Source organism: Astyanax mexicanus, chromosome 8, assembly GCF_023375975.1.
Source record: "Astyanax mexicanus isolate ESR-SI-001 chromosome 8, AstMex3_surface, whole genome shotgun sequence".
NCBI lineage: Eukaryota > Metazoa > Chordata > Actinopteri > Characiformes > Acestrorhamphidae > Astyanax > Astyanax mexicanus.
Window position 1 is genome coordinate 16,251,441 of NC_064415.1, and position 24,145 is coordinate 16,275,585.

The 24,145-nt window shown below is 37.5% G+C and overlaps 2 protein-coding genes across 3 annotated transcripts in view; both read left to right on the top strand.

Annotated features, from left to right (window-relative positions):
- The first annotated feature begins 819 nt into the window (after window positions 1-819).
- pygmb (phosphorylase, glycogen, muscle b) lies at window positions 820-18,918 on the top strand. Its single transcript, XM_022678544.2, has 20 exons — window positions 820-1,222; window positions 4,136-4,237; window positions 6,453-6,531; window positions 6,646-6,749; window positions 6,865-6,996; window positions 7,716-7,827; window positions 8,557-8,639; window positions 8,775-8,918; window positions 9,088-9,180; window positions 10,855-11,001; window positions 11,442-11,605; window positions 12,397-12,511; window positions 12,640-12,741; window positions 13,582-13,729; window positions 14,233-14,291; window positions 14,406-14,547; window positions 15,152-15,359; window positions 15,858-15,992; window positions 16,312-16,378; window positions 17,209-18,918. The coding sequence occupies exons 1-20, from the start codon at window positions 980-982 to the stop codon at window positions 17,356-17,358; spliced, it is 2,529 nt and encodes an 842-aa protein (XP_022534265.1). The 5' UTR covers window positions 820-979; the 3' UTR covers window positions 17,359-18,918.
- A 2,231-nt stretch (window positions 18,919-21,149) lies between these two features.
- Window positions 21,150-24,145, top strand: part of clcn5b (chloride channel, voltage-sensitive 5b) — a 33,501-nt gene continuing 30,505 nt past the window's right edge. Inside the window, exons 1-2 of one of the 2 annotated variants that reach the window (XM_007250187.4) lie at window positions 21,150-21,458; window positions 23,454-23,580. In XM_007250187.4, coding sequence (XP_007250249.2) covers window positions 23,457-23,580 — 124 coding nt within the window. In that variant the 5' untranslated portion in view covers window positions 21,150-21,458; window positions 23,454-23,456. Of the gene's footprint in view, window positions 21,459-22,514; window positions 22,618-23,453; window positions 23,581-24,145 lie in introns of those variants that run through there. The other variant, XM_049481992.1, reaches the window with a different exon arrangement.

Here is a 24,145-nt window from a genome sequence, read left to right on the forward strand (position 1 = left end):
GCTTTGAGAAACATCAGAAACTAAAAACCCTTAAGAAAATCTCTTCAAACTGCCTGGACCAGCAGCATGATGCCAATAGAGGCACCCTATATCAGTTCGCACAAGTAAACATTGGCAGTGAATTTTATTTTGAAAGAATAATCCATAATCTTCTGACATGACATGAGTTCAACATTTTTGGCTGAAGTCATCATTATAGTTCATTGTGTTTTCTTAGTGAGGGATGTCTATGGATGTTTAGTAAAAAAAACTCTGGAATATAATAATATAAAGTAGAAGATGGATGATCACAAGCCATCAAACCAAGCTGAACTGCTTGAACTTTTGGCAAAAAGCTATATTAAAAGTAGTGTGTAAGACTGGTGGAGGACATGCCAAAATTCATTAAAACTGTGATTAAAAAACAGGGTTATTCCACCAAATATTGATTTCTGAACTCTTATAACTTTATGAATATGAACTTGTTTTCTTTGCATTATTTGAGATCTGAAAGCTCTGTATCTTTTTTGTTATTTTAGTCGTTTCTCATTTTCTGCAAATAAATGCTGTAAATGACAATATTTTTATATATACCTTATAGTATTATGTTAGCTAGTGTGTAGGCTGCAGTTTGCAATTGGGACGCGGCCTAGATTATCTCATAGGGGTAGGTAACAGTGAGTAAGTGAGTAAAGGTAAGTTAACTAGTTTAAGTTCTGGACACAGCCTAGGCTTATTATTAATATTATAATCAGCGTGTCCATCCGCGCACCGTGATTGGCTGTGATCACCCGAGCCCTGGCGCAGGGGGCGTGGCTTGCTGAAAAACCGTTGGGCGGGGAGGGGGGCGGTTCTGCATCTCCCTCAGTCGTCCTCTGTGTGTCACAGCGGGTCCGGCATCCTTCTGCTGCTGACTGTCTGACACACCTCTTAACCCCCTTAAAACGCTTAAATTCTCCCTTAAAACCCGAACTAACAGCCTAAAGACACAGCCGCCGCCATGCCGAAGCCCCTGACGGACCAGGAGAAGAGGAAGCAGATCTCGGTGCGCGGCCTGGCTGGGGTGGAAAACGTCGCCGACCTCAAGACCAATTTCAACCGCCACCTGCACTTCACCCTGGTAAAGGACCGCAATGTGGCCACCAAGCGGGACTACTACTTCGCCCTGGCGCACACGGTCCGCGACCACCTGGTGGGCAGATGGATCCGGACGCAGCAGCACTACTACGAGACCGACCCCAAAGTACGAGCTTCACCCGCCGCCGCACGTACACATCTCAGCAGCTAGCGCAGGGGGAGGGGAGGGGAGGGGGCCGGGCCGAGAGATGCCTAGCGTTAATGACATTAACCAAGCTAAGGTAGCTGCTGTGGCGCAGTGTGTAGTGTAGTCTCTGTTTTATACTATCAGCATAAAACTGCTTCAAATTGTAGTAAAACAGCTGTATTATAGCTGTATCTGTGCAGATTAATGAATTCATGTAGCCTAATGTCAGAGGAGGACCCTTGAAATAGCTCCACAAGCCTGTTACATAATCACAATGTCATGATGTCAGGAGATGTCAGGAGATGACATTCTGTATATCCTGTATCCTGCTGCTGCTGCTGCTGCTGTAGACCGAAAGCACTGGACAGCATTTTAGTGGGCAGTTGAATATGTAATACTAGGTTTGTGGAGAGGCTGCAGGTTTAGAGAGACAGACAGACAGACAGACAGACAGAGAGTTAGGCCTTATAGCTGCAGTAGATCTAACTCACAAGGGCTCCATCCATCTGTGTCCATCTGTTAACTGCAGGCCTGTGTTAGTTAGCTAAGCTAGATGGTGAGATGTGTTACATAACAGCCAGACAGACAGATAATTGGGATGATGTGATCCCAGTCTGGCAGGAATAAACATTGTTTATAAACATCTATTCTAAAAAATATATATCTTTAGCAAATTTACAGAAAAGAGCACAAACAAACAAAAATGCTCACTGGAAAGGCCTGTGTTAGTTAGGTTACCTAGCTAGTAATACATATTATTACATAATATTCAGACAGACAGATAATTGGGATGGATGGGATCCCAGGCTGACATGAAGAAACATTGTTTTCCACATTTACTCTAAAAATAGAGCACATTAACAGGAAAGAGCAAAAAAAGCTGACTGGAAAATACTTTCAATTCAAGTCTGTGTGAATCTTAATCCATTCTATTCCATGTCTTTTAGAGCATTTCAGTTGGTCCTAGGACTGACACAACAACATATTACCCCTAACATGTATAAAGATTGTTCAAAATATCTAAACACTGTCACATTTACAGGCGAGAGAACAAAAAATGCTTACTGAAAAATACTTTCAATACAAGTTTCTATTGGTCCCAGGTCTGATACAATAACATGAGGGTATTTTGGTACAATATATTTTTCCTGACGTGTATAAACATTGTTTATAAACATCTACTCGTAACAATATAGCAAATTTACAGGAGAGAGCAAAAAAAAACCTTACTGAAAAATGTTTTCAATGCAAGTCAATGAGAATCTATTCTATTTCATGTCATTTCAGAGCATTCCTATTAGTCCTAGATCTAACACAATAACACAATTATATTTTTATATGATATATTGTCCCTGGTGTGCATAAACATTGTTTATAAACATATAAAACTGCAGTCTGTATCCTGTATCCTACTGCTGTAGGCCTAAATTGATGGACAACAGCTAAATTAGGGACAGTTGTATCTGTAATGCTGAGTTTGTGGTGTTAATGCACCTCCAGAGGGGCTTCAGGTTTAGATAGACAGAGAGATACATGCCTAGTAGCCACAGTAGCTACTAGATAAAGCACAGGGGCTCCATATACATCCAGCCGTAGCCATCTGTAAACTGCAGGCCTGTGTTAGTTAGCTAGGTAAGATAGCTAGTGAAACATAGTGTTACATAACAGTCAGACAGGTTACTGAGTTGGATAGACTCGCTGACGTGCATAAACATTGTTTATAAAATAAAATTGGCAAAAAAATTGCAAATTTACAGGAAAGAATAAAAAGTGCTTAGTGAGTAATACTTAAAAATTGAAGTCAGTGTGAATCCATTCAATTCCATCTCATTTTGGAGCAGTTTCAATGGTGAGACTGGGAGAAATACAAGGTTATGTTTGCACCCTGTTTTTAATAAAAGCTGCATGCAAGGTTGCTCACTATTTATAAAAAAGTAATTAAAATGTAAAAGAAACAATATCTAGGTCTGGCCCCTAACTGTGAGCTGTAACATCGCTGTGAAAAACGAGTGCAGCCAAGCCAAGAGCCAAAAACCTCAGAGTAGTTTTAACTAAATTTGTATCATCATTTATTGCTGTCCAAATCGATATCAGGATATTATCCAGTTACCTAATTGCACATTGTGCTACAGTAAATAAATGCTGCCTGAATGTGTGTATGTGTGTGTTAAGTGCAGTTTACACTAATATTAATGCCCACATTTTATCTGAGGGTAGGCCTGTAAGTTTACAACAGATATAATTGGATTTAGAAAGTGGCTTCCCCCCTGGGGCAGCGCAAAGCCTATTAGAGCTGTGCCCATTGGTGTATGTGCTGCAGTGTTGCTTATGTGTTTTGAGTGTGTTGCCATTCAGAATGAATGGTTGGCATCCTCACAGATGGTCTAACCTTTTTAGAGAGATCACCAATGCAGCTATTTATACCCAGGCACAAATGCCAGGTCACACACACGACTACACGTATGTGCAGACACACTTTTGTTCTTACATTGTGCTTCATTACTGCTTTTGACAGTTTATTAACAGTTATCATTGCAGTTATTAAAAATAATTCTTATTCTAGCTGTGACTGTAGCATGATAAACTGGAGAGAAAGGTCATTAGTTGACATTGAGGGACTTCTTATCCTTTGCTATGAGAGCTTAAGGGTGGAAAGATCAGTGTGCTGGGACTCTCAAATCTTTGCATGGCAACACAAACTGCTCTGAGTGTGCATCAGGTTACTGTCTCAGCATTTACAGTCATGCTGCTGCCAGAACAATGTGGCCATTGTCCATGCCAATGCTACTATGAACCGGTTAACTCAGTGTGTTTTTTTTCCCTGCAGCAGACTCGAGTATGAGTATGACCTTTGCAAATGACATTTGACTCTTTGTCTCCCTCTGTCTCCAGCGTGTATACTACCTCTCTCTGGAGTTCTATATGGGCCGCACTCTGCAGAACACTATGGTGAATCTGGCCCTGGAGAATGCATGCGATGAAGCCACCTACCAGGTGAGGAATGTGACAACTCAAAATATCGCACCTAAAAGATCACAAACAGTGTTGACACGAATCCCATTTGCTCCTTTGTCCATTTGGTGGTCATCTGTCCAGCTAAGTCATGACTGTAACCATCTGTTTTACATGAAACCAAATAGTTGACACGTACATACAGTACACTATATACTTATGCCTTGCTGCTTCACACAAATTTAATAGTTAGGGCTGCCTAGCCTTTCTTGTACCTACATTGTTAACAAAACGGAGACCAAAGAGGACTGAATGAGTGTTCCTTGATTCTTAATGTTCCTCTGAAGCAGTGATAGAAAACAGTCCTCCCTTTTGCTCCAAACTAACATGTAACTAACAAATGCAGTGGCCTGACAGGACTTTGTCAGTTTGATATCCAGGTTCAACATGCCCCATCACTGTGTGTGCTCACTAGTGTTCCGTATTTATTATACTGTCCATTAAAAATGGTTATATGGAACATGGCTTTCTCCTAAAATATGTGTACAGTCTGAGGCATCCCTTCATTGCAAAGAACAATTTGACCTGGTAGAATGTACCATTAAGTACTGTTAATATAATTGATTTTATTATGTTGTTAATGGGGGGCCAAAAGGGATTCGCTAAACAAATGCTTTATGGGGCTGGGCAATTCATTATTACTGATATTTAGAATCTTTAACTAGCTTACTCTTGCACATTTCATTTTTAACTAAATTAAAACTTTCCTTGCTGCCCTAAAAACGTACACTGAGCCAAAAAGACAACTCAAGCCTCTTGTATTAAAGAAACAATACTGTGTCCACTATTCATTAAAATCCTCTTTCATTTATTGTTTTCACAATAAATTGTTTAATTAATTATAATATTTTTTGGAGGTTGTATCGCCCAGTTCTCTTCTTTAAAAGGTTGAGTCCTTTTTTGGTTCCATAAAGAACCATATTTGTATGGAAATTGTGAATAACCGTTAAATGTGTAAAAAAATCTTTATGGAACCAAATATGGTTTTAATATGACATCATTTACATTACAAGCAATCAATTCATCTGTTATTCTGTAACAGAAGGACAAAAAATCCTAAAAGCTTTATTTGGCTATTTTTTTTATTTATTGAGAGAACCTTAATAAAAGCTGAAACCACCAGGACACATTTTGAAGAAAGTATACAGTGTACACTAATAAATAACACCTGAAGAATGTTTCAGTTTCAACACGTTTTTAAGTGTACTCTTTTTAAAATGGTACTTCAGGGTTATTTATTACTTAGCTTAACAATCCATTTTAATGTTTGTATTGTTTATTGTCTGATTAAATAGTTTTCCTCTGCCATGGAGAAATTGTTGTGCAGTGCATTATTCTTTTTTTGCTTAGGGTGTAGATGTACAAGTTCCATTGGTCGTTTGTCACTATTTGTCAGTTGACCAATACAGGGCCACCCATTAACAGATATAGTATTGTGTTAAACCTCAGTCTCATCATTTTCAGTGCCTGATGTTAACGTCTCCTTAAGCTCTGCATTATTGGTCAGTTTATTGTGTAGAAGACTGTCCAGACAGCCTGGCTCATGGTTTTTGCTGGGTGGACAACTCTGCTGAAAAATTCAGGTTGAATCCAGCTTTAGCATGTAGCTGGTCTTGGATGGCCAAGCTGGCCTTTTATCATGCTGGTCAATCAGCTTAGTCGTGCTGGTCAGTCAGCTTGGTGATGCAGGTCTTGCTGGTTGATCAGCATGGTTAAGCTTGCCTAAACAGTGTTGTTTAGCTTGGTCAATTTGATCATGCTTGTGTACCAGCGAACCCATCAAACTCAAACTCCAATAATCATACAGCAGGATATTCTCACCTTCCTGTGACATTTAAGGGTGAAAAATCTCCAACAATGCTCCTGAGACTGATATTCTAATACCACCCTAGCACACACTGCTGGTATCACTGCTGCACTGAGAATAGTGCACTACCCAATTTAAATGTGATCAGCAGGGGTGGCCTAATGGTGGTCCATTTTTATGAGCTGACAATACAACAGATGGGTCACATTCAGTCATGGTAAAGTTTAAAGTTCATCTACTCTATATTATACACATTTTATGTAAAAAACAAATGGCTAGTCAGTGCTAATAAAAGAAAATGCAGTGTATATCTTTAAAAATGATAAATCACCAGCAAAAATGAGAAGCAGCCTCTTGATGTTCTAATCAAATTTACTGTTTTTCCTTTAGCTGGGTTTGGATATGGAGGAGCTGCAGGACATCGAGGAGGATGCTGGACTGGGAAATGGAGGCCTGGGCCGTTTGGCAGGTCAGATTTATTACACGTTTTATACACAATCATTTAACTGAGTGCTGTTTTGGCATTCACTTGCCTGGTGTTTTCTTTAATAAACGTCCTTCATTCTCTGTTATTTGTCTATAGCTTGCTTCCTTGACTCTATGGCATCTCTGGGCCTGGCAGCATATGGGTATGGCATTCGTTATGAGTTCGGAATCTTCAACCAGAAAATTGTGAATGGCTGGCAGGTAATTATAAATCTATAATTCCTGTAATGTCTTCATGTATTTCACCTCTAGTCTATAGGCTACAGTACAGCGCTACAGTTTCACATTGCAGCTACTTACTGATAATGTCTGACAGATAGAGGAGGCAGATGATTGGCTGCGCTATGGCAACCCATGGGAGAAGGCCCGGCCTGAGTACATGCGCCCTGTGCACTTCTATGGTCGTGTTGAGCATCATCCTGATGGAGTAAAATGGGTGGACACACAGGTAATATAACATAAAAATATATAATATAAAGCCAGTATATTTAGCTTTTTTAGCAGGGACTGTTTTTTTACAGCAACAGTTTTACCATTTAAATCAACACTATGTAACACGTTTTACCCAAATATAACATTATATATGTCTTGTAATACATAGTATAGTATCATTCTAGCATCATTGTTATTCTAGACTGATTTGGTAAATTTGGTAGGATAACATTCATGAGAACTGTGTAACACTGTATAATCACTGTGAAATCCTTTAATATTACTCTGCTGTGTAAATTCACATGCTCTTTTACTATTACTGACTGTTCTGTATCTCTTAGCTTGTCCGAAAATGCATGTGTGAACAATGTTCACCACTAAACTTTTTAGTTTCAAGTGCAGAGACAATTTTTAGGGTTGATTTAATGTAATTTATTTGAATACAGTTGGTTGCAATAATATTAACTAATGTAATTAATATTAACTCAGTTTAGACCTAAATAAGGGTTAGAATTAAATTCCAGTTCCAGATGTGTGTTTTGGCATCATATCTGTTTTTTTCTGCTCTTCTAATAGATATGTATATGGTGATATGTGTGACTCTCAGTAGTAAAAAAAGCATAATAAAGTGTCTCAAACATTGAGTCAGTTTCGGCTTTATGAGACAGCACTGGTTCCTGTTTTACTACAAAAGACACTGTTTGTTTCTAAAGCCTGGCTCGTTTGATTGAACAGGTGGTGTTGGCTTTGCCATATGATACCCCGGTGCCTGGATACAGGAACAACATCGTGAACACCATGAGACTGTGGTCTGCTAAGGCCCCCTGTGAATTTAACCTCAAAGACTGTGAGTCCTGTCATAAATATTTAATAGACTGAGGAACGTTTGGGGATATGCATTTTATATTATTATCAATAGATTTTTTTGTGTTTTATTTTAGTAATCATTTCTATATATTTGAGATGAGCTTTTATAAAAGTAATGGTGCCATTGGAAAAACTAGTAAAATATGATTACTGTCTTGCAAAAACCTTGTATCCCCATTTTTGCCATTTTTTACTTTTAAACATAAGCATGCACAAAATAATGGGAAAACTGCAGACAATCTGAATTTGACAGTAATCTAATAAACTAATTTTCTGATCAGTGCATTTTGGTAATCAGATTGACTGAAAGACAGAAATAAATCAGAGTAGACGTGTGTGTGTATATATATATATATATATATATACTGAGGAATCTGATTACTGTACTAAAATCCAGCTGACTTTGGATTTCTTAATCAGATTCCTAGGCCTTAATATAATCTAACAAATTGTATTATACTGTTTATATTATCATCAAAATAATTAGAATTTGGTGGTAATAGAAACTCCGATTTATGACATGGAATTAAATATTCCCTGATAGTTATAAAGGCTTTTTTTGCCCTTTCTGATATAGTTTAAGTTTTTGTTTTTGCATAACAGTGACAATATGATAGATTTTAAGTCTTTAAAAAGGTAAAGCAAGTCTCTGGAATACATGTGCCAATCTTTTCCCCACACACATTAACACACTCACTGTATTTAACAGTTAATGTTGGTGGCTACATCCAGGCTGTGTTGGACAGAAATCTGGCTGAGAATATCTCTCGCGTGCTTTACCCTAATGACAATGTGAGTACAGCTTCAAGTCAAATCAATATCAATCTCCCAACAATTCAGATGATCAATGGCTCATAGCCGTTGGCTCTTGTGGACAAATAGTGTCTGTACAGCTGCTAACTGTGTGTGCGTGTGCTTGTTTGTTAGTTCTTTGAGGGGAAAGAGCTGCGTCTGAAACAGGAGTATTTTGTGGTGGCTGCAACTCTTCAAGACATTATCCGACGTTTCAAAGCCTCCAAGTTCGGCTCGACGGAGGTGGTACGCATGGACCTGGACAAGTTACCTGACAAGGTGCGACCACACTGAAGCATTCTCTTCAGATTCTGAATAACTGAACATGAATATTAACAGTTTACTTCTATATAGAAAGCTTTCTAATTCACTTTATTCAGTTCGTAGCTTGTGTAAGAGACTGAAAGCTGTTTTTTTTCTTGCTGTTGTCTTCCATGGTGTTGTCCAGGTGGCTATCCAGCTGAATGACACACATCCGGCCATGGCCATCCCAGAGCTGATGAGGATTCTGTTGGATGAGGAGAAACTGACCTGGGAGAAGGTGAGCGCTGGGATGTATTATTATGGTTGAGCGTTGAGAAAATAATATTGCTATCTGATTAATATTATTAGTTTTTTTTATATTTCTGCCAGATTTTTTAATCTCGTCCTGCAGTCTTTAAGATGTTGACACTGTTCTAGCTCTAGATTGTGTAATTGTGTTTTTGTGTACAGCTTGGTTGGTTGGATGGTTTCTATCTAACAACATATTGTTTTAGAATATTTTCCCACAGTAACGATTGTTTATAAATCACACAACAATACACATTCACTAGAAATACCAGCCCAATCACAGTGGGTACCACAGCAACCACTTGGCAATGTCTTAGCAGCCACCTGGGATGCCATTAAAACATTGTAGCAGCCATCTTGGTTAACATAACAACCTTCAGGTTATTTTTTATTATTAGTTATTTTTAGTTTTTATTAGGTTATTTTTAAGGCCACTATTGGCATGTATTGATCATTTATGCGTAGGATTGTCCTACATACACTGTCTGTCTTTTTTTTTGCAGTTGTATTTCACATTTTAATGATTAATTTGGTTTATTTTGAGAAAAATAAAAAGACATGTTTGTTATCGTACATGTTTATGCATATAAATATTGAGTTCACCTTTTGGTCCCCTTGATGTGATGTGACGTTCAGTCATTTAGGGTCTTTTGGTACCAAAAGATTGTCAGTATGTGAAAATGGTGAAAGAAACTGCGAAATCAGAATTAAGCAAAACCTGCTCTTTTTCAACGAACAATGTTTACATGAATATAAAACTTGTTTTATACTAAAATATATGCAAATACTCATCAGATGAGCTGTTTTACATATTTGTTTATAGTAGTAGAACAGGGGTGTCCAAACTTTTTTTGTTGGGGGCCAGAAGGAGAAATATATTAGAAGTCAAGGGCCACACTCCGTAATAAAACAAATAATGAAATATACCACTTTAAATAAAACTTATTTCCTGATTATTTCATTTACACACCATTTTACTTGACTTACTATCTTTATCTTTGACAGTGTTGTGTAAACTAAGATTTTTCATATTGATGTTTAATTTCATGTCTCTTAATATTAAACTCCTTAATTACAGCAACTTTTAGACTCTTTGGCCCGTTTGTCTGCGCTAAAAATGCGCACCCTCTCTGCTTTTAGACTCTTTGGCCCGTTTTTCTGCGCTAGAAATGCGCACACTCTCTGCTTTTAGACTCTTTGGCCCATTTTTTCTGTGCTAGAAATGCGCACTCTCTCCACTTTTAGACTCTTTGCCCTGGTTTTCTGCGCTAGAAATGCGCAGCCTCTCCGCTTTTAGTCTCTTTGGCCCTATTATCTGCGCTAGAAATGCACACCCTCTCCGCTTTTAGACTCTTTTGCCCCGTTTTTCTGCGCTAGAAATGCGCACCCTCTTATAAAAACCTGCTTAACAGCGGGCCAACTTTCATTCTATTTCTAAAATACCTTGTGGGCCACTCCAAAAAAGGAAACGGGCCGCAAATGGCCCGCGGGCCGTAGTTTGGACACCCCTGTAGTAGAAAAACTAACAGGAAAAGCTTGGGATGGAAAATGTCTAGCTCTTCTTATATAATATTATAGTGTTCCTGTTTGGTATAATTTAATAATTATTCAGATTTTAAAATTGTTAATTAATAATTTTTCCTTCTTCTTCTTTCTCTTGTAGGCGTGGGACATCACAGTGCGTACTTGTGCCTACACGAACCACACAGTGCTGCCAGAGGCTCTGGAGCGCTGGCCTGTTGACCTGTTCCAAAACCTCCTGCCCCGCCACCTGGAGATCATCTATGAGATCAACCGGCGCCACCTGGAGGTCAGGAGAGAAAGGATTGTTACTATAATTAATCCTGCGGTCACTTTCTCTGGCCTTGGCTGTAGCAACAAAATTATATTATCATCAAAATTGGATTCTATTGCTATTCAAATGTTTTAATTCTTCTAAATAGCTGTAATTGTCTAAGCATTGGTTCTATTGTTTGGAGATCACTGTTAGGTTTGATCAGTGTGATGACATAGCTATCGGTTTCCAGGAGTCTAAAATAGCTGACCTTGCTCTGTCAGGGTGGCTACTCAGCATGATGCCTGCCAGCTTGGGCGTCTGTTAGCTAATGGAGCATATTTACTAAAAATAGCAACAGTTTAAGGAAGTGCAGGTATAGTGAGATATGACTGTGACTGTCGATTCATTGCAGATGTTTAATATTCTACCTTCTCTCTCTTTGTCTCTGACCCCTCCCCCGTTCTCTATCTTAGCGTATCTCCTCTCTGTACCCTGGTGACAGTGACCGTATGAGGCGCATGTCTCTGATTGAGGAAGGAGGGCAGAAAAAGATCAATATGGCTCACCTCTGCATCGTCGGCTCTCATGCTGTGAACGGAGTGGCCCGCATCCACTCTGATATCATCAAAAACACAGTGTAAGAGTCTTAAGAACCATGTGCTACACACCGAGAGAGCTTTAGAAGCTAAACATGAGCTCCACAGATAATTAAAGCTGAGTTCTGCATGCATATAGTAGGTCACTGAAACATGTATCATTGCTGTCTCTAAAATGTCCTTAACTTTCAATGGAAGCCAGTGTAAAAAGAAGATTTTATTTCTAATTTTGGAGCATTTCTATTGGCCAATTCATTGTAAAAGTTTGCTATAGTGAAAAAATAATTACTTATAACTTATTGTGTTTAATTAATTGATCGCATTAAAGACCCTTTAAAATGAATTAGCCATTATGTTGACCTTGTTTAAAAAAGTGGTTTTATTCAATGTATTGTTTTATTTATTTAGGACATTTAAACTAATTAATATTCCAATTTGAATTTTTAAATATTTGATAAATATAAATTGAAAGTCAATTTCTATATAAAAATAATTAGTCTTATTGCATTATTATGCAATTGTATTATTATAATATCAGTGGAATAAAATGACAGTGTCTTAAAATGACAATTAATTTGTTTATCTCAATAATTTCTGGGACAGTATATCGTTTAAATTAATTTAAAAGTTATTGTGACAGGCCTAACTGTCAGATACAAATTTTTACCTAATTTAATTACAGTAATAAAAGGTTTCGGTATGCAACTATATGGAACACTTTGAAGTGTAGCTTATTTTACTGGTAGCTATAAAAGCAATGTATGCAGCTGGTTCATTGGTATAGCATGTCCTGGTTCTCTCATATTCCTAACATTGATTGCATTTTCTCTAGGTTTAAGGACTTTTATGAAGTGGACCCCCAGAAGTTCCAGAATAAGACCAATGGCATCACCCCTCGCCGCTGGCTGGTCATGTGCAACCCAGGCCTAGCTGAGGTCATCGCTGATGTGAGTGAAACTGATACAGAGAACTTAGAATAATCCACATAATGGATGGTTGAGGTTTGTGGATGCAGACCTCAAAAGCATTTGTTAAAAATGAACAAACAGTAATATTTATTTTCTGAATGCTTTAGAGGATTGGTGAGGACTACATCCGTGATCTGGGTCAGCTGAAGAAACTCCTGAAGTTTGTGGACGATGATGCCTTCATCCGAGATGTTGCCAAGATCAAACAGGTGATGAGATAAAAGATCTATCATTGATTAAGCATAATACAGAGCCAACAGTAAATATGTGCACCATTTAAAAGTTTAGAAAAATATTTATATTGTTATTTTATATAGAATACTAACTTCTGGGGCGCCTAGTGGTCCAGCGGTCTAAAGCGCTGCTACTATGAGCGGGAGGTCACTCTCTCCCCACATCACTTCTAGGGTGATGTCTGGAGCACAGGGCGTCTGTGAGCTGATGTCCCGAAACCGAGTCGCTGCGCTTTCCTCCAAGCGCGCTGTGAAGCTGCTCGGCAATGCTGCATCAGCAGCAGCTCGAAAAGAAGTGGTGGCTGACCTTACATGTATCAGAGGAAGCATGTGCTAGTCTTCACCCTCCTGGTGTGTTAGGGCATCACTAGTGATAGGTGGAGTCCGAATAAGTGGGTTGGGTAATTGGCTGTGCTAAATTGGGGAGAAAATGGGAAAAATTTTAAATAAAATTATAAATAAGAATACTAACTTCTGCCGTGTGGATGCATGATGTGTGATCACTAGTAATGTGAATATGAGGCATTCTGGATGATTTGCTCATATTTGATGATGTAAACATTTCTGTGTCAATTTTGAAAAAAAAAAATGAAAAAAACTTCTGCAGCTCAGTTTATTACACAGCTCAACATATTACAAATATGTTTATTTACAGTTATTTACACTTATTTAAAGCCTGTGAAACAGCACAAGATTAAAATGTTAGAATTATTTGATGTTGGTTAAAATGCCTGAACCCTTTTAGTGGTGCTTTCATATTTTGTTAGAGATGTAAAACGTCATCTACTAATCTGTTTATGTTTTAATTTTTCGCAGGAGAATAAGATGAAGTTTGCTGTGCATTTGGAAGAGCATTACAAGGTCAAAATCAACCCCAACTCCATGTTTGACATTCAAGTAAAGAGGATCCACGAGTACAAGAGGCAGCTGCTGAATTGCCTGCACATCATCACCTTCTACAACCGTAATTACCATCTCGTAAAGCTGTAACTGCAGCCTCTGCAGCTGTAATTGCAGTATCTAATACAGCTCTTCATAAAACACTCAGCGGTGTAATGTGCCCAATCTCCTAAAACACTAGCCTCAGGAATTTCACACAGCACTGCACTTTCTGCTCTGTGCTCATGCTGAGTCATTCATGTTTTTTTATCATGTGAAAAAAAAAAATATTGTTATATGGTGCCTTGCATTATTTATAAAGAGCATCCACATTACTTATTTCTGGTTCAGAATAGATTAAAGTGTTTATTATGAAAGTCCTTTGCACTGACACACAGCGACAGGGCCCTGCTTTGTAAACACTTATTTTACACTAACTTCCATTAGAAATTTACCATTTTGGAGATACATGATTTTCAGTGGACAGCAATAATATTATGTGTGGTAGCAGTATTAAGTTGTGATGCACAAGCATTAACCTAAACATATCTCCAGACTAACGCTCAGAATGTGTATTTCTCTTTTTAGGAATCAAGAAGGAGCCCAACAAAGCCTGGACCCCCAGGACAATCATGATTGGAGGAAAGGTGAGCATGATCCCATTTCTCTGGACACTGACCACCTTTATTTGTTTATTTATTTTTAATTTTTTTTTTTACAATATTGTGACTTTTTTACTTTTTTACTGGTTCTTTCCACAGGCTGCCCCTGGATACCACATGGCTAAGATGATCATCAGACTCATCACAGCTATTGGAGAGATAGTGAACAACGACCCAGTAGTGGGAGACCGCCTTAAAGTCATCTTCTTGGAGAACTACCGCGTAACGCTGGCTGAGAAAGGTGTGAAACTTTAAAATATATATGTTGTGTGTCACTGAAATTAAATAAGACAGTGCATTATAACATATTTGAATATATACAAAGTATATATTACATAGTAGTGGTATATTAGTGTATAATATACTATAGTACTTTAGATTACCACTTGCATTCCTATTTATATTCTATATTATACACCAGATTTTTAACAGTTGTTACAGAAGTTATATACAGTATTTGATATACAAAAAACTCCTGTATCAACACCAAAATTCATTCTGTAATTAAGACATTTTGTTACAGTTTGTGAAATAATCTTTAATGTTTATTTTGCTTGTCAAATTGTGGCTCAGTGTTAATGGACCACATAACTTAATGGATAGACTGTTAATTGTGTTTTATATATTGTTGCTCTCAGATCACACTCATGTACTAAATATAAGAGTAACTATTCTATCAATAATGATATATGGAACATTATTGCATTAGTGTATTGTGTTATTGATTTATAAAAAAATAAGCCACATATTGCTTTGCTTTAAGCCTAACACTCATGAGCAGCGTAAAGGAATACTAACGCTATGTTTTTCCCTATATTGTTCTTTTCTGTCTCTTTTGTTTATAGCCGTCCCTGCTGCCGACCTTTCTGAGCAGATCTCCACTGCAGGAACAGAAGCTTCTGGAACTGGAAATATGAAGTTCATGCTGAATGGCGCTCTGACAATTGGCACCATGGATGGAGCCAACGTGGAGATGGCAGAAGAGGCTGGAGAGAATAACCTCTTTATCTTTGGCATGAGAGTGGACGATGTTGAGGCCATGGATAAGAAGGGGTAAAGAAAATGGAGAATGCGAGTTGAGCTGTATTTAATGAACATAGCTAGAATAAACATTTACTATTTTTGCCAGATGACTATTATGTATGTTCTAATAACTTGGAAATTTGCAATGCAACACAATGGAAAACTGTTATTTTTGCTACTGGGCTTCGCCTATAGTTGGAAGTACATGCTTTTTTTAACACCACTGACATGGTAATATTACTGGAATTAGCATAAATACATCTAGTGTTAAGAAACTTGCAAGCTTTGTCCTGTCCTGTTCCAAATTATATTGATTTGGAAGGTGTTATTTTAAGGTATATTCCTACATAGTTTTGTTTTTTAGAAAGAATTTATTTACTATAGATATTGTATGGATATCCCCAAATATACATTCTAGACCTGTGTATGATTACAGAAATGGTGTTTCAATAGTTTGATAACAACGCTAGTTTGCTTGAATTCCACATTGAATAACTTGGTCCATTGTCTGAACTTTCCTCTTTCCAGGTACGATGCTCATGAATACTACAACCGTATTCCAGAGCTGAAGCAGGCCATTGATCAGATTTCTGGAGGATTCTTCAGCCCCGGTCAGCCAGATCAATTCAAGGACGTCGTCAACATGCTAATGAATCACGACAGGTCAGAACCAATTCCCCTTGACAGGGAAATGTATATTAATCATACACTGTTGCTCTGCTGTGTGTGAAGAGTAAGAATACTTCTACTCTTCAAGCATAGACATATATCGCAAGAAAATGCAATAAGTATTCCCAGGTTGGCTCCAGTTGATTACATTGTTTTATACAGAGGGCCCTTTTCAGTTTTTTGTCTTTCATCTATTCTCTTCCCTGATCTCATTTTCTCTTCACTGATCTAATTTTCCCTCTAGGAAAACAGAAGCTCATTCAGAGGTAAAGATCTGTAACTGCATTGTATTTTGTGTTTCTTTTTTTTGCAGGTTCAAAGTGTTTGCTGACTATGAAGACTACATCAAATGTCAGGAGAAAGTCAGTGCACTGTACAAGGTACAAATCCTACCTCTCCCAGCTTTATATTCTGTGGGGTTTCTAGTTGAGCATTCATCTTGAAGTAATGCTCATGCTCAAGAAGCTATGCTGTAACATTAAGGTTACATTGAGACTAAGAACACCTGAAAACCTGTTTGCACAAGTTTTAGTGAAAGTTTGAATCTGAGGCTGAATTAGGACAGAGCTTGAGTTTGAGTCTGAGCTTAAGTCCAATCTTGAGGATAAGGCTGATTTTAAAGTTTAGGCTTTTGTTACAGCTTAATCTTGAGGCTAAATTAATTTTAGGAATAAACCAATGTTTGCTGAATTTGAGGTTGACGTTAAGGTTGAGTTTTACTCTAGGTTTATATCTGATACTAAGCTTTAAACATTAGATAGCGCTTTGAACATGAGACAGATGCTGTGTTTGATTTTGAGGCAAACCCTGAGGCTGAGACTGAGATTAAGGTTGGACCTTAGTCTGATTTTGAATGTGAGGCTGAGTTTTTTGAGAATTTGAGAATGAGTTTGTGTCTGAGGCTTAGGCTAAATTTAAATTTGACCTTGATCTTGAGTTTGAGGCTGTGCTATAGTTTGGACTTTACTTGAAATTGAGGTTGAAGCTGAAAATGAGGGGTTAAGTTTAAGGCTGTTTATGGCTAGTTTCTTGTTGGTCCGGACTGATCTGGATTAAGCGACTAAACAGTAGTCAGGCATTTGTGTTTAAGACTGAGATAAAAGGGGTGGGGCTAAGTTTGAATAAAAAGTTTAGGATAGTTTGAAGCTGAATTTGCTCCTAGGTTTTTTTTTAAAGGCTTATCACATTTTTTATGATGTTCTACAAACAGAACTCCAAGGAATGGACCAAGATGGTGATCCACAACATAGCCGGGTGTGGCAAGTTCTCCAGTGACCGTACCATCTCCCAGTATGCCCGCGAGATCTGGGGCGTGGAACCAAGTTTGGAGAAGATTGGTGCCCCAGATGACCCTCGCTAAACAAGGGTCTAGCCAGCATGCAGGAGCTCCATATGCTAGAGCCATTCTCACATTCAGTTCATTTCTCCCTTGTGAAGATGTGTCGCTCATTGGTGGTTCTGTTAATGTTCGATTATGTAAGAATTGTCCCTCTAGGGGGCAGCCAAGGTACCTCACACCACCTGGTTCACTCAAAATTAATGTTCTGCTCTCTGTGGTGTGTTTAAACATATATTTGTGTGTCTATGTGTGTGTGGGAATGGCGTTTTTTGCTCATGCTAACTGGTACAGCCCTAATGAACCAAACCCGTCTCATGCCAGGTTCACAGGTTCACTACACAGCTTTCAGAGTTGTCTGTATTTCACACTCAAATCACAAGATGTGATGATATTAAAGCTGCTAGATATTTTTGGGGGACTTGGGAGGCATCAGCAAGTCAGCAGTCAACACCAAACAAACGCTAGTTTGCCTTCATCCTGAGACGTTTGTCAGCAATCTCCAAAACCAGTTTGAGACTTGAGAATTGGGGCTAAAATGTGAATCATGAACCTGGCATAAGAAGATGAACCAAAATCCCTGTTTACCAACAGTTTTACTCATACATCAAAGTACAGGTAGAAAGCCAGTTTTTTAGTGTGATATGCTGTGTTGTAATGTTACCTATGTCTTCCTATTAAGAACAACAGAAACAGAGAAAGTTGGCCAGTTATGAAGAACTAAGATTGACAAATACATACTCATACACTGTGATAAGAGGTCTAGCACTGAAGGTTTACTATTATCAGTCTCTCATATCCGTCCACATTAATGATTGCTACAGGCATGGACTCACTTTGTTGTGCGTGTTTTAATGTGTTTATGACATTTGATTTTTTTACAGACTATGTTTTTCCACGAGTATTGATGTTGCAAACAGTATCAACCTGTTGTGTCTCTCAACTAATCCACGTCCTAAGATACTGTCTTCTCTCCTCCACCTCCTCTACAATTACAAATGCTGCCTTAGTGTGTGTGAGCGTGCAAGCATGCAGGTTTGTGTGTGCTTGCGTATGTGTGTTCAAATGTGAGAGAGCTTGTTGATCACCATCAGCAACTTCCTCCCATTCTTCCTGGTTCTCAGGAAAACGTGGTCCAGATAGTCACACACACCCAGTAAACGGCTATTAATCTGACCCTCTCTCCGATAGACTAATGCATTCACAGTCAAGTAAGTTATAGCTAAAATAGCAGAGATATAACTGCAGAGGTTGCTTAAAGTGTGTGTGGAGAAGTGTTACCGCTGAAGTGTGAAGTGTGTAGTGTTATACACTGTCTGTAGATGCTGAGTCAAGATTGACCAAAAGATCACTGTAGTTGAAATATATTAATATTATTTAGAACAGATTAGTAAAGAGAGTTATACTAAGCTATATGAAATACAGCTGTAGGCCTCAGTGGTGGCCCCTCAGATCTATAAATCAGTTCTATGAATGTTACTGTTATGTGTGTGTGGTTGCTGACCAGTACCACAGCACAGTCTGACTGCTCTAATTGAACACCAATGAATAAATAAATAAAGATTATAAAATATATCCATATTACACAGGCCTACTTGTCCATCTGTGTCTGTTTTTCTTTACAACGTCTCTATATTCCTTAAAACACATTACAATGGAACAGACTTACCATATAAGACATGTACACACTGATACATATACACTATAGGTCAGTTTCCTAAACTGGGATTAAGCATTTTGATGGAGATTTAGTTTAGGACTAGGGCTTAATCCCTTTCCAGAAAACTGGCCTATATGTTCATTTCGTTATTGGACACCATTCTTATGAATTCATTTAGCTGCTGTAAGTTGCACACATTCTCTTGTCAACTTGTCTAAACACTGCAGAGTGGTACTGCCAAAATAATAGGACTCTCTGGAGTAGTTAATCTAATCTGATTTAATCTAATCTAATTGATCTAATGCAAGGCATAGGCAAGAGGGGTATAAAAACCTCATTCAGAAAGTAGCTGCAGGCTGAAACACTGCCTATACAGTAAATTTAACATGATAAGATGTGTCTGAATAAAAAAAAAGACAAATTGATTTGTAAATGCAATGATTTTAATAACATCACACTAAATGTATACTAATAATGTTTACCAACTGTTGTTTTGTTAAAATATACAATGACTATATTTAGTCTGACTATGGATTAAAATGTGTTTGCAAATCAAAGAATGAAAAGGGCATGTTATAAAAATAATAAGATGGAAATGTGCAATTGTACAGTTATAGCATAAACAAAATACTCAAAATACTTAACATATTGGCAGTACTTGTCTTAAGGGAGTAGACAAGTCGTTTGTGTGCATTTGTACATATAAATTATGTACAAATGCATATTAATTATGTACAAATGCATATTACATAGTGCTTTTATTAAGCAGTTATTGCAAAATAATTTTTGACATAGTGTAGCTCAAACATTTGGATATAGTGTAGATCATCACTGAACAGGAGAAGATGCACTATTGGAGGCATCACCCCCAACACTGGTGGCAGCATTTCCATCAAAAGCGTTTCAACAGGCTGCTGTCCAAAAGTCCAAAATACTACAATACAAGCTAAATAATATGTCAGAAATGGTCCATTGTTAGTAGAGCTTGTATAATAGCACGTATGGTCGTGGTCGAAGTAATGCTAACTTTCATCTCAGTTCAAGGAACCGATTATTAAACTCAGTGATTCAGTTTTAACTGCGTTGTTTCAACGTCGTACGTTCAACCTTTAATAAACTATAGCTCACATTCCGGATGCTGAAAATTTTATGGAAGAGGGGAAAAACTGTATGCCCTGATGAAAAAAAACAAACAATATTATTTTTATTCTATTATTTTAATCTCTCTTTCTCTCTGAATATACATCTCTGAGAAGTAGGAACTGTACAACCACAAACAAAAAGCTTTAATTACTACTAGTAGCTAAACCTAGAATGTTCTATGGTTAACAGTGTTAACAATAAACTTACATCTCTGTAGTATAAAAATGTTACCCACTACTACCAATCTAATTAAACATTTGTATATTAGTAACACACAACAGTTACCACCAGATATTGTGAAAAATTAGTGCCAAATTAAAAAAAACAATTACTGCAAATTGAATAAAACCACTTTTCATCCCTCTATCCAACCGTTATTTGAAACTGTATTGTGACGAAATGTAAAATGCTAATTTAAAATGCAGAATGTTGAGGACATTATATTGATTCAATATTAAAATGTCAATGTTTGCACAAACCATTTAACATTAACATAGATGTCAACGTTGAAACAACAACAGACATTACTTCAACCATATTTCAACATTGCAACAACAGCAGGCATTACCTCAATCATATTTCAAGCACATTTCAACGTCGAAACAACAGACATTAAGTTACTTTAATCATATTTCAACCATATTTCAACGTTGAAGGTCGGTTGTGTGCCAGCTGGGTTAATTCAACGTTGATTCCATGTTGAAATGCCATCTGGGAATCCTGGAAATGCACTTTTCTAATTATTATTTTTATTTATTTATTTATTTGTTTGTTTGTTTACCTAAAAATGTACGCTCTTCAATAATATAATAAGTATTTGATGCAGTGTTAAATAAAGTTGTTTAAATGTTGTTTTTTCATTATCAATTAAAATATGTACTTAATGCAACCAAAAAAAAGTAGTATTTTGCTAAGCAGGGAATCGAAGCTCAGTGCTCGACTCTTTTCATCTGGCACGTGAATGAATCATCTAGAATGATTCACTGAGTCAACTCAGGAGAACGGCTCGTTAATGAGTCGATCATCAGTAGTGTGTGAGTGGAGGGTCCGGCTGGGCGGGCGATGCTGTGGAGCTGCTGGGTATTAGAAGCCTTATGGGTCCTGCGCTGCTAGTCCTTCTTAACGTATTACCGTAAATCTTCAGTGGAGGGTGAAATATGTCCGGACGGGGCGGGAGATGTTTGTATAGTTGAGCGGTGGTGGCGGAGAGAAAGAGGCGTACCGGGAAGACTTTAAATCCGAGTCACAAGACTGACTGAGTGACTAAGAGACTCAATGTCGGACTGGAGTTCAGCCGCCGGCTTCAGTTAAACAGTTAAAGGTAGGTAACAGAGAGTAGTAGCCGTTTTTAATACACTTCTGTCACAGTATATAACGTTATGTGTGTTAGAGCAGGTAACTCTAGCTGCTGAGTTGTAGTAAGACTTCCCAGCTGTTTAAACTACAGAGCTACTCACTGCCTAACTGTCAGAATCAGATAAAACAGACGATGCTGAAGTTCAATTCCACCGTTCCACCTTAAATAGTGTAGCTCCAGTATGTAACAGCTGCGGCGTTTAAGGTGGAATGGAAAGTTCTAATAAAAACAGTAAGTTAGCTAACTAGAGTTAAATGATAGAGTTGTAACACACCTAGCAGGCTAGCCAGGTTATGTTATCCAGTTCTACTACAAACAGCTGTGTGTGTGTGTGTGTGTGTGTGTGTGTGTGTGTGTGTACAGCTCTGGAAAAATTAAAAGACCACTTCAGTCCCTGAATCAATTTCTCTGATTTTGCTATTTATAGGTTTATGTTTCAGTAAAGTGAACATTGTTGTTTTACTCTATGAACTACGGACAGAATTTCTCCCAAATTCCAAATAAAAATATTGTCATTAAGAACATTTATTGGCAGAATATGAGAAATGGCTGAAATAAAAAAAAAGAAGCAGAGCTTTCAGACCTCAAATAATGCAAAGAAAACAAGTCCATATTTATAAAGTTTTAATTGTTCAGAAATCAATATTCGGTGGAATAACCCTGGTTTTTAATCTTAGTTTTCATGCATCTTGGCATGTTCTCCTCCACCAGTCTTACACACTGCTTTTGAATAACTTTATGCCACTCCTGGTGCAAAAAAACTTAAGCAGTTTACCTTGGTTTGATGGTTTGTGATCATCTATCTCCCTCTTGATTATATTCCAAAAGTTTTCAATTTGGTAAAATCAAAGAAACTTACTTAATTTTAGGTGGTCTCATATTTTTTTCCAGAGCTGTAGCATAACTCTCCCAGTCTAGGACTTCCTTCAGATCTAGCATTACTGTTGATTGTGCAATAAGGGTTTGTGTATTGATTCGTTCTCCTCCTTTAGTGTGTTAGTCAGTCTGAAGAGTGTGATTTGAAGAGTGTGTGAGGGACTTTGGGGAAAATTTGAGGATGAAAGAAATTAAGAAGTGTTTCATCACCTTATTATACACCAGAAAGGCTCAGGCTGTGAAACAGGTAAAGCTAGCATCTCCATTTTAATATTTTATATTTTTACACTTTAAGACATGATTTTCCTGCTTAAAAATCAAACTCAAGACCAGCTAGTAATCCAGATAAATCATACCCTATTCTGGTTAAGAACCAGTTAACAAGCTATCCTCCCAGCATAGGGTATTTTTTTCTAGATGAACAGCTGGTCTACAGCTGGATGTTTTAACAGGGTTGAATGAGGTGTTTTTTTTACACTGGGTCAAAAGTATCACGTTGAAATTATGGAGCAAAAGAAGTTGGGGCTTTACAGCATTGTAACAGAAAATGACAGTTTTTTTTTTTTTTCAAATTTCCACGTCATGATGATGATGATAATAATAATCCTCTGTGTATCTAATATAGGAACAAAATAAATGAAATAGAAAATATTCAGAAGATTATCCTTTTTTATCAAGCATTAAATCTAATTTGACACTGCAAAAGTCAGTACACATCTTGATATGTGACTATTGCACATGTATATATTAAAATATATTATCAAAGTTTAAAACTGGCAATTGTTCTTAAGATTGTATCAAACATTCACTATGAATGGACCAATATAATTTCTCCAAAATGCTCCAAAGGTTGCTTTTTTTAGGCATTTTTATGAGATTTTTATGTAACTGTGAAAATAGAGGATTTATAATATAGAATTTTAAGTTTGATTGTCTGCTTTTCTTTTTTTAATTACTTAATTTTTGATAAATTAAATGGATTACCAATTTTCTGCATTTTTTTCTGTGGTTTGTTTACATGTGTTATGATAACTTTAACTTTGATCACATTCCTTGGCTTCTCTTTTCATGGGGAAAACACAGTGGATGGAGAACGAGGGATTTTCTAAGGAGGGCTCCAGCAGCTCGGATGATGAGTTGGTGGATCTGACCGGCACAGCGCAGGATCTCATTGACGATGTCCCATACCTGGACCATGGCAGCACTGCAAGTATGAAGCCAGAATCATTACTGATCTTCGGTTGCTTAGTTTCCTACTGTTGGCTGGGTAGACCAGGACATATTTATCTGAGATAAATGTCTGCTGTACTGTATGTAAGTCCTAAAAAAAGAATAGGAGTAGTGATCATCTGTTTAGTGAGGAAGTGAAAATGGTGTTGGGGATTGGTTAGTTTTGTCCAATCCAAAAATAAGGACATTGATAAGAATGAATGATTCAAAAATAATTTCTCAACAAATAACTATTCACAAAGAGCTCAGTCATTCAGAATCAGTGGACGCTGTGATATCTTATGTTAATGAGACCAGTTTTTTTTCTGGTAAAGGCAAATAATTAAAATAGCAAATCTACCACTAGAATAGTGATGCCAGAAGTCATGGGATAGCAGTTTAAGTGAGTGGGAGCCAGATGATTGAGACATTTTATTTTTTAAAATGGAGGTATTTATTCTTCCTCGATTTACAGTGTCCTGGGAATGCGTCATAGGAGGAATTACAACCCACTGTGGACAGTGCAGTAGGTGGTAATGATTGTGTCCAGCTGTCTGTGTCTGTTT

Coding starts and splice junctions, on each gene's coding strand:
- pygmb (XM_022678544.2), top strand. CDS start 980: ATGCCGAAGCCCCTGACGGACCAGGAGAAGAGGAAGCAGATCTCGGTG. Junction 6,997..7,715: donor TAAAATGGGTGGACACACAG/GTAATATAACAT, acceptor TTGATTGAACAG/GTGGTGTTGGCTTTGCCATA. Junction 15,993..16,311: donor ATGCTAATGAATCACGACAG/GTCAGAACCAAT, acceptor TTTTTTTTGCAG/GTTCAAAGTGTTTGCTGACT.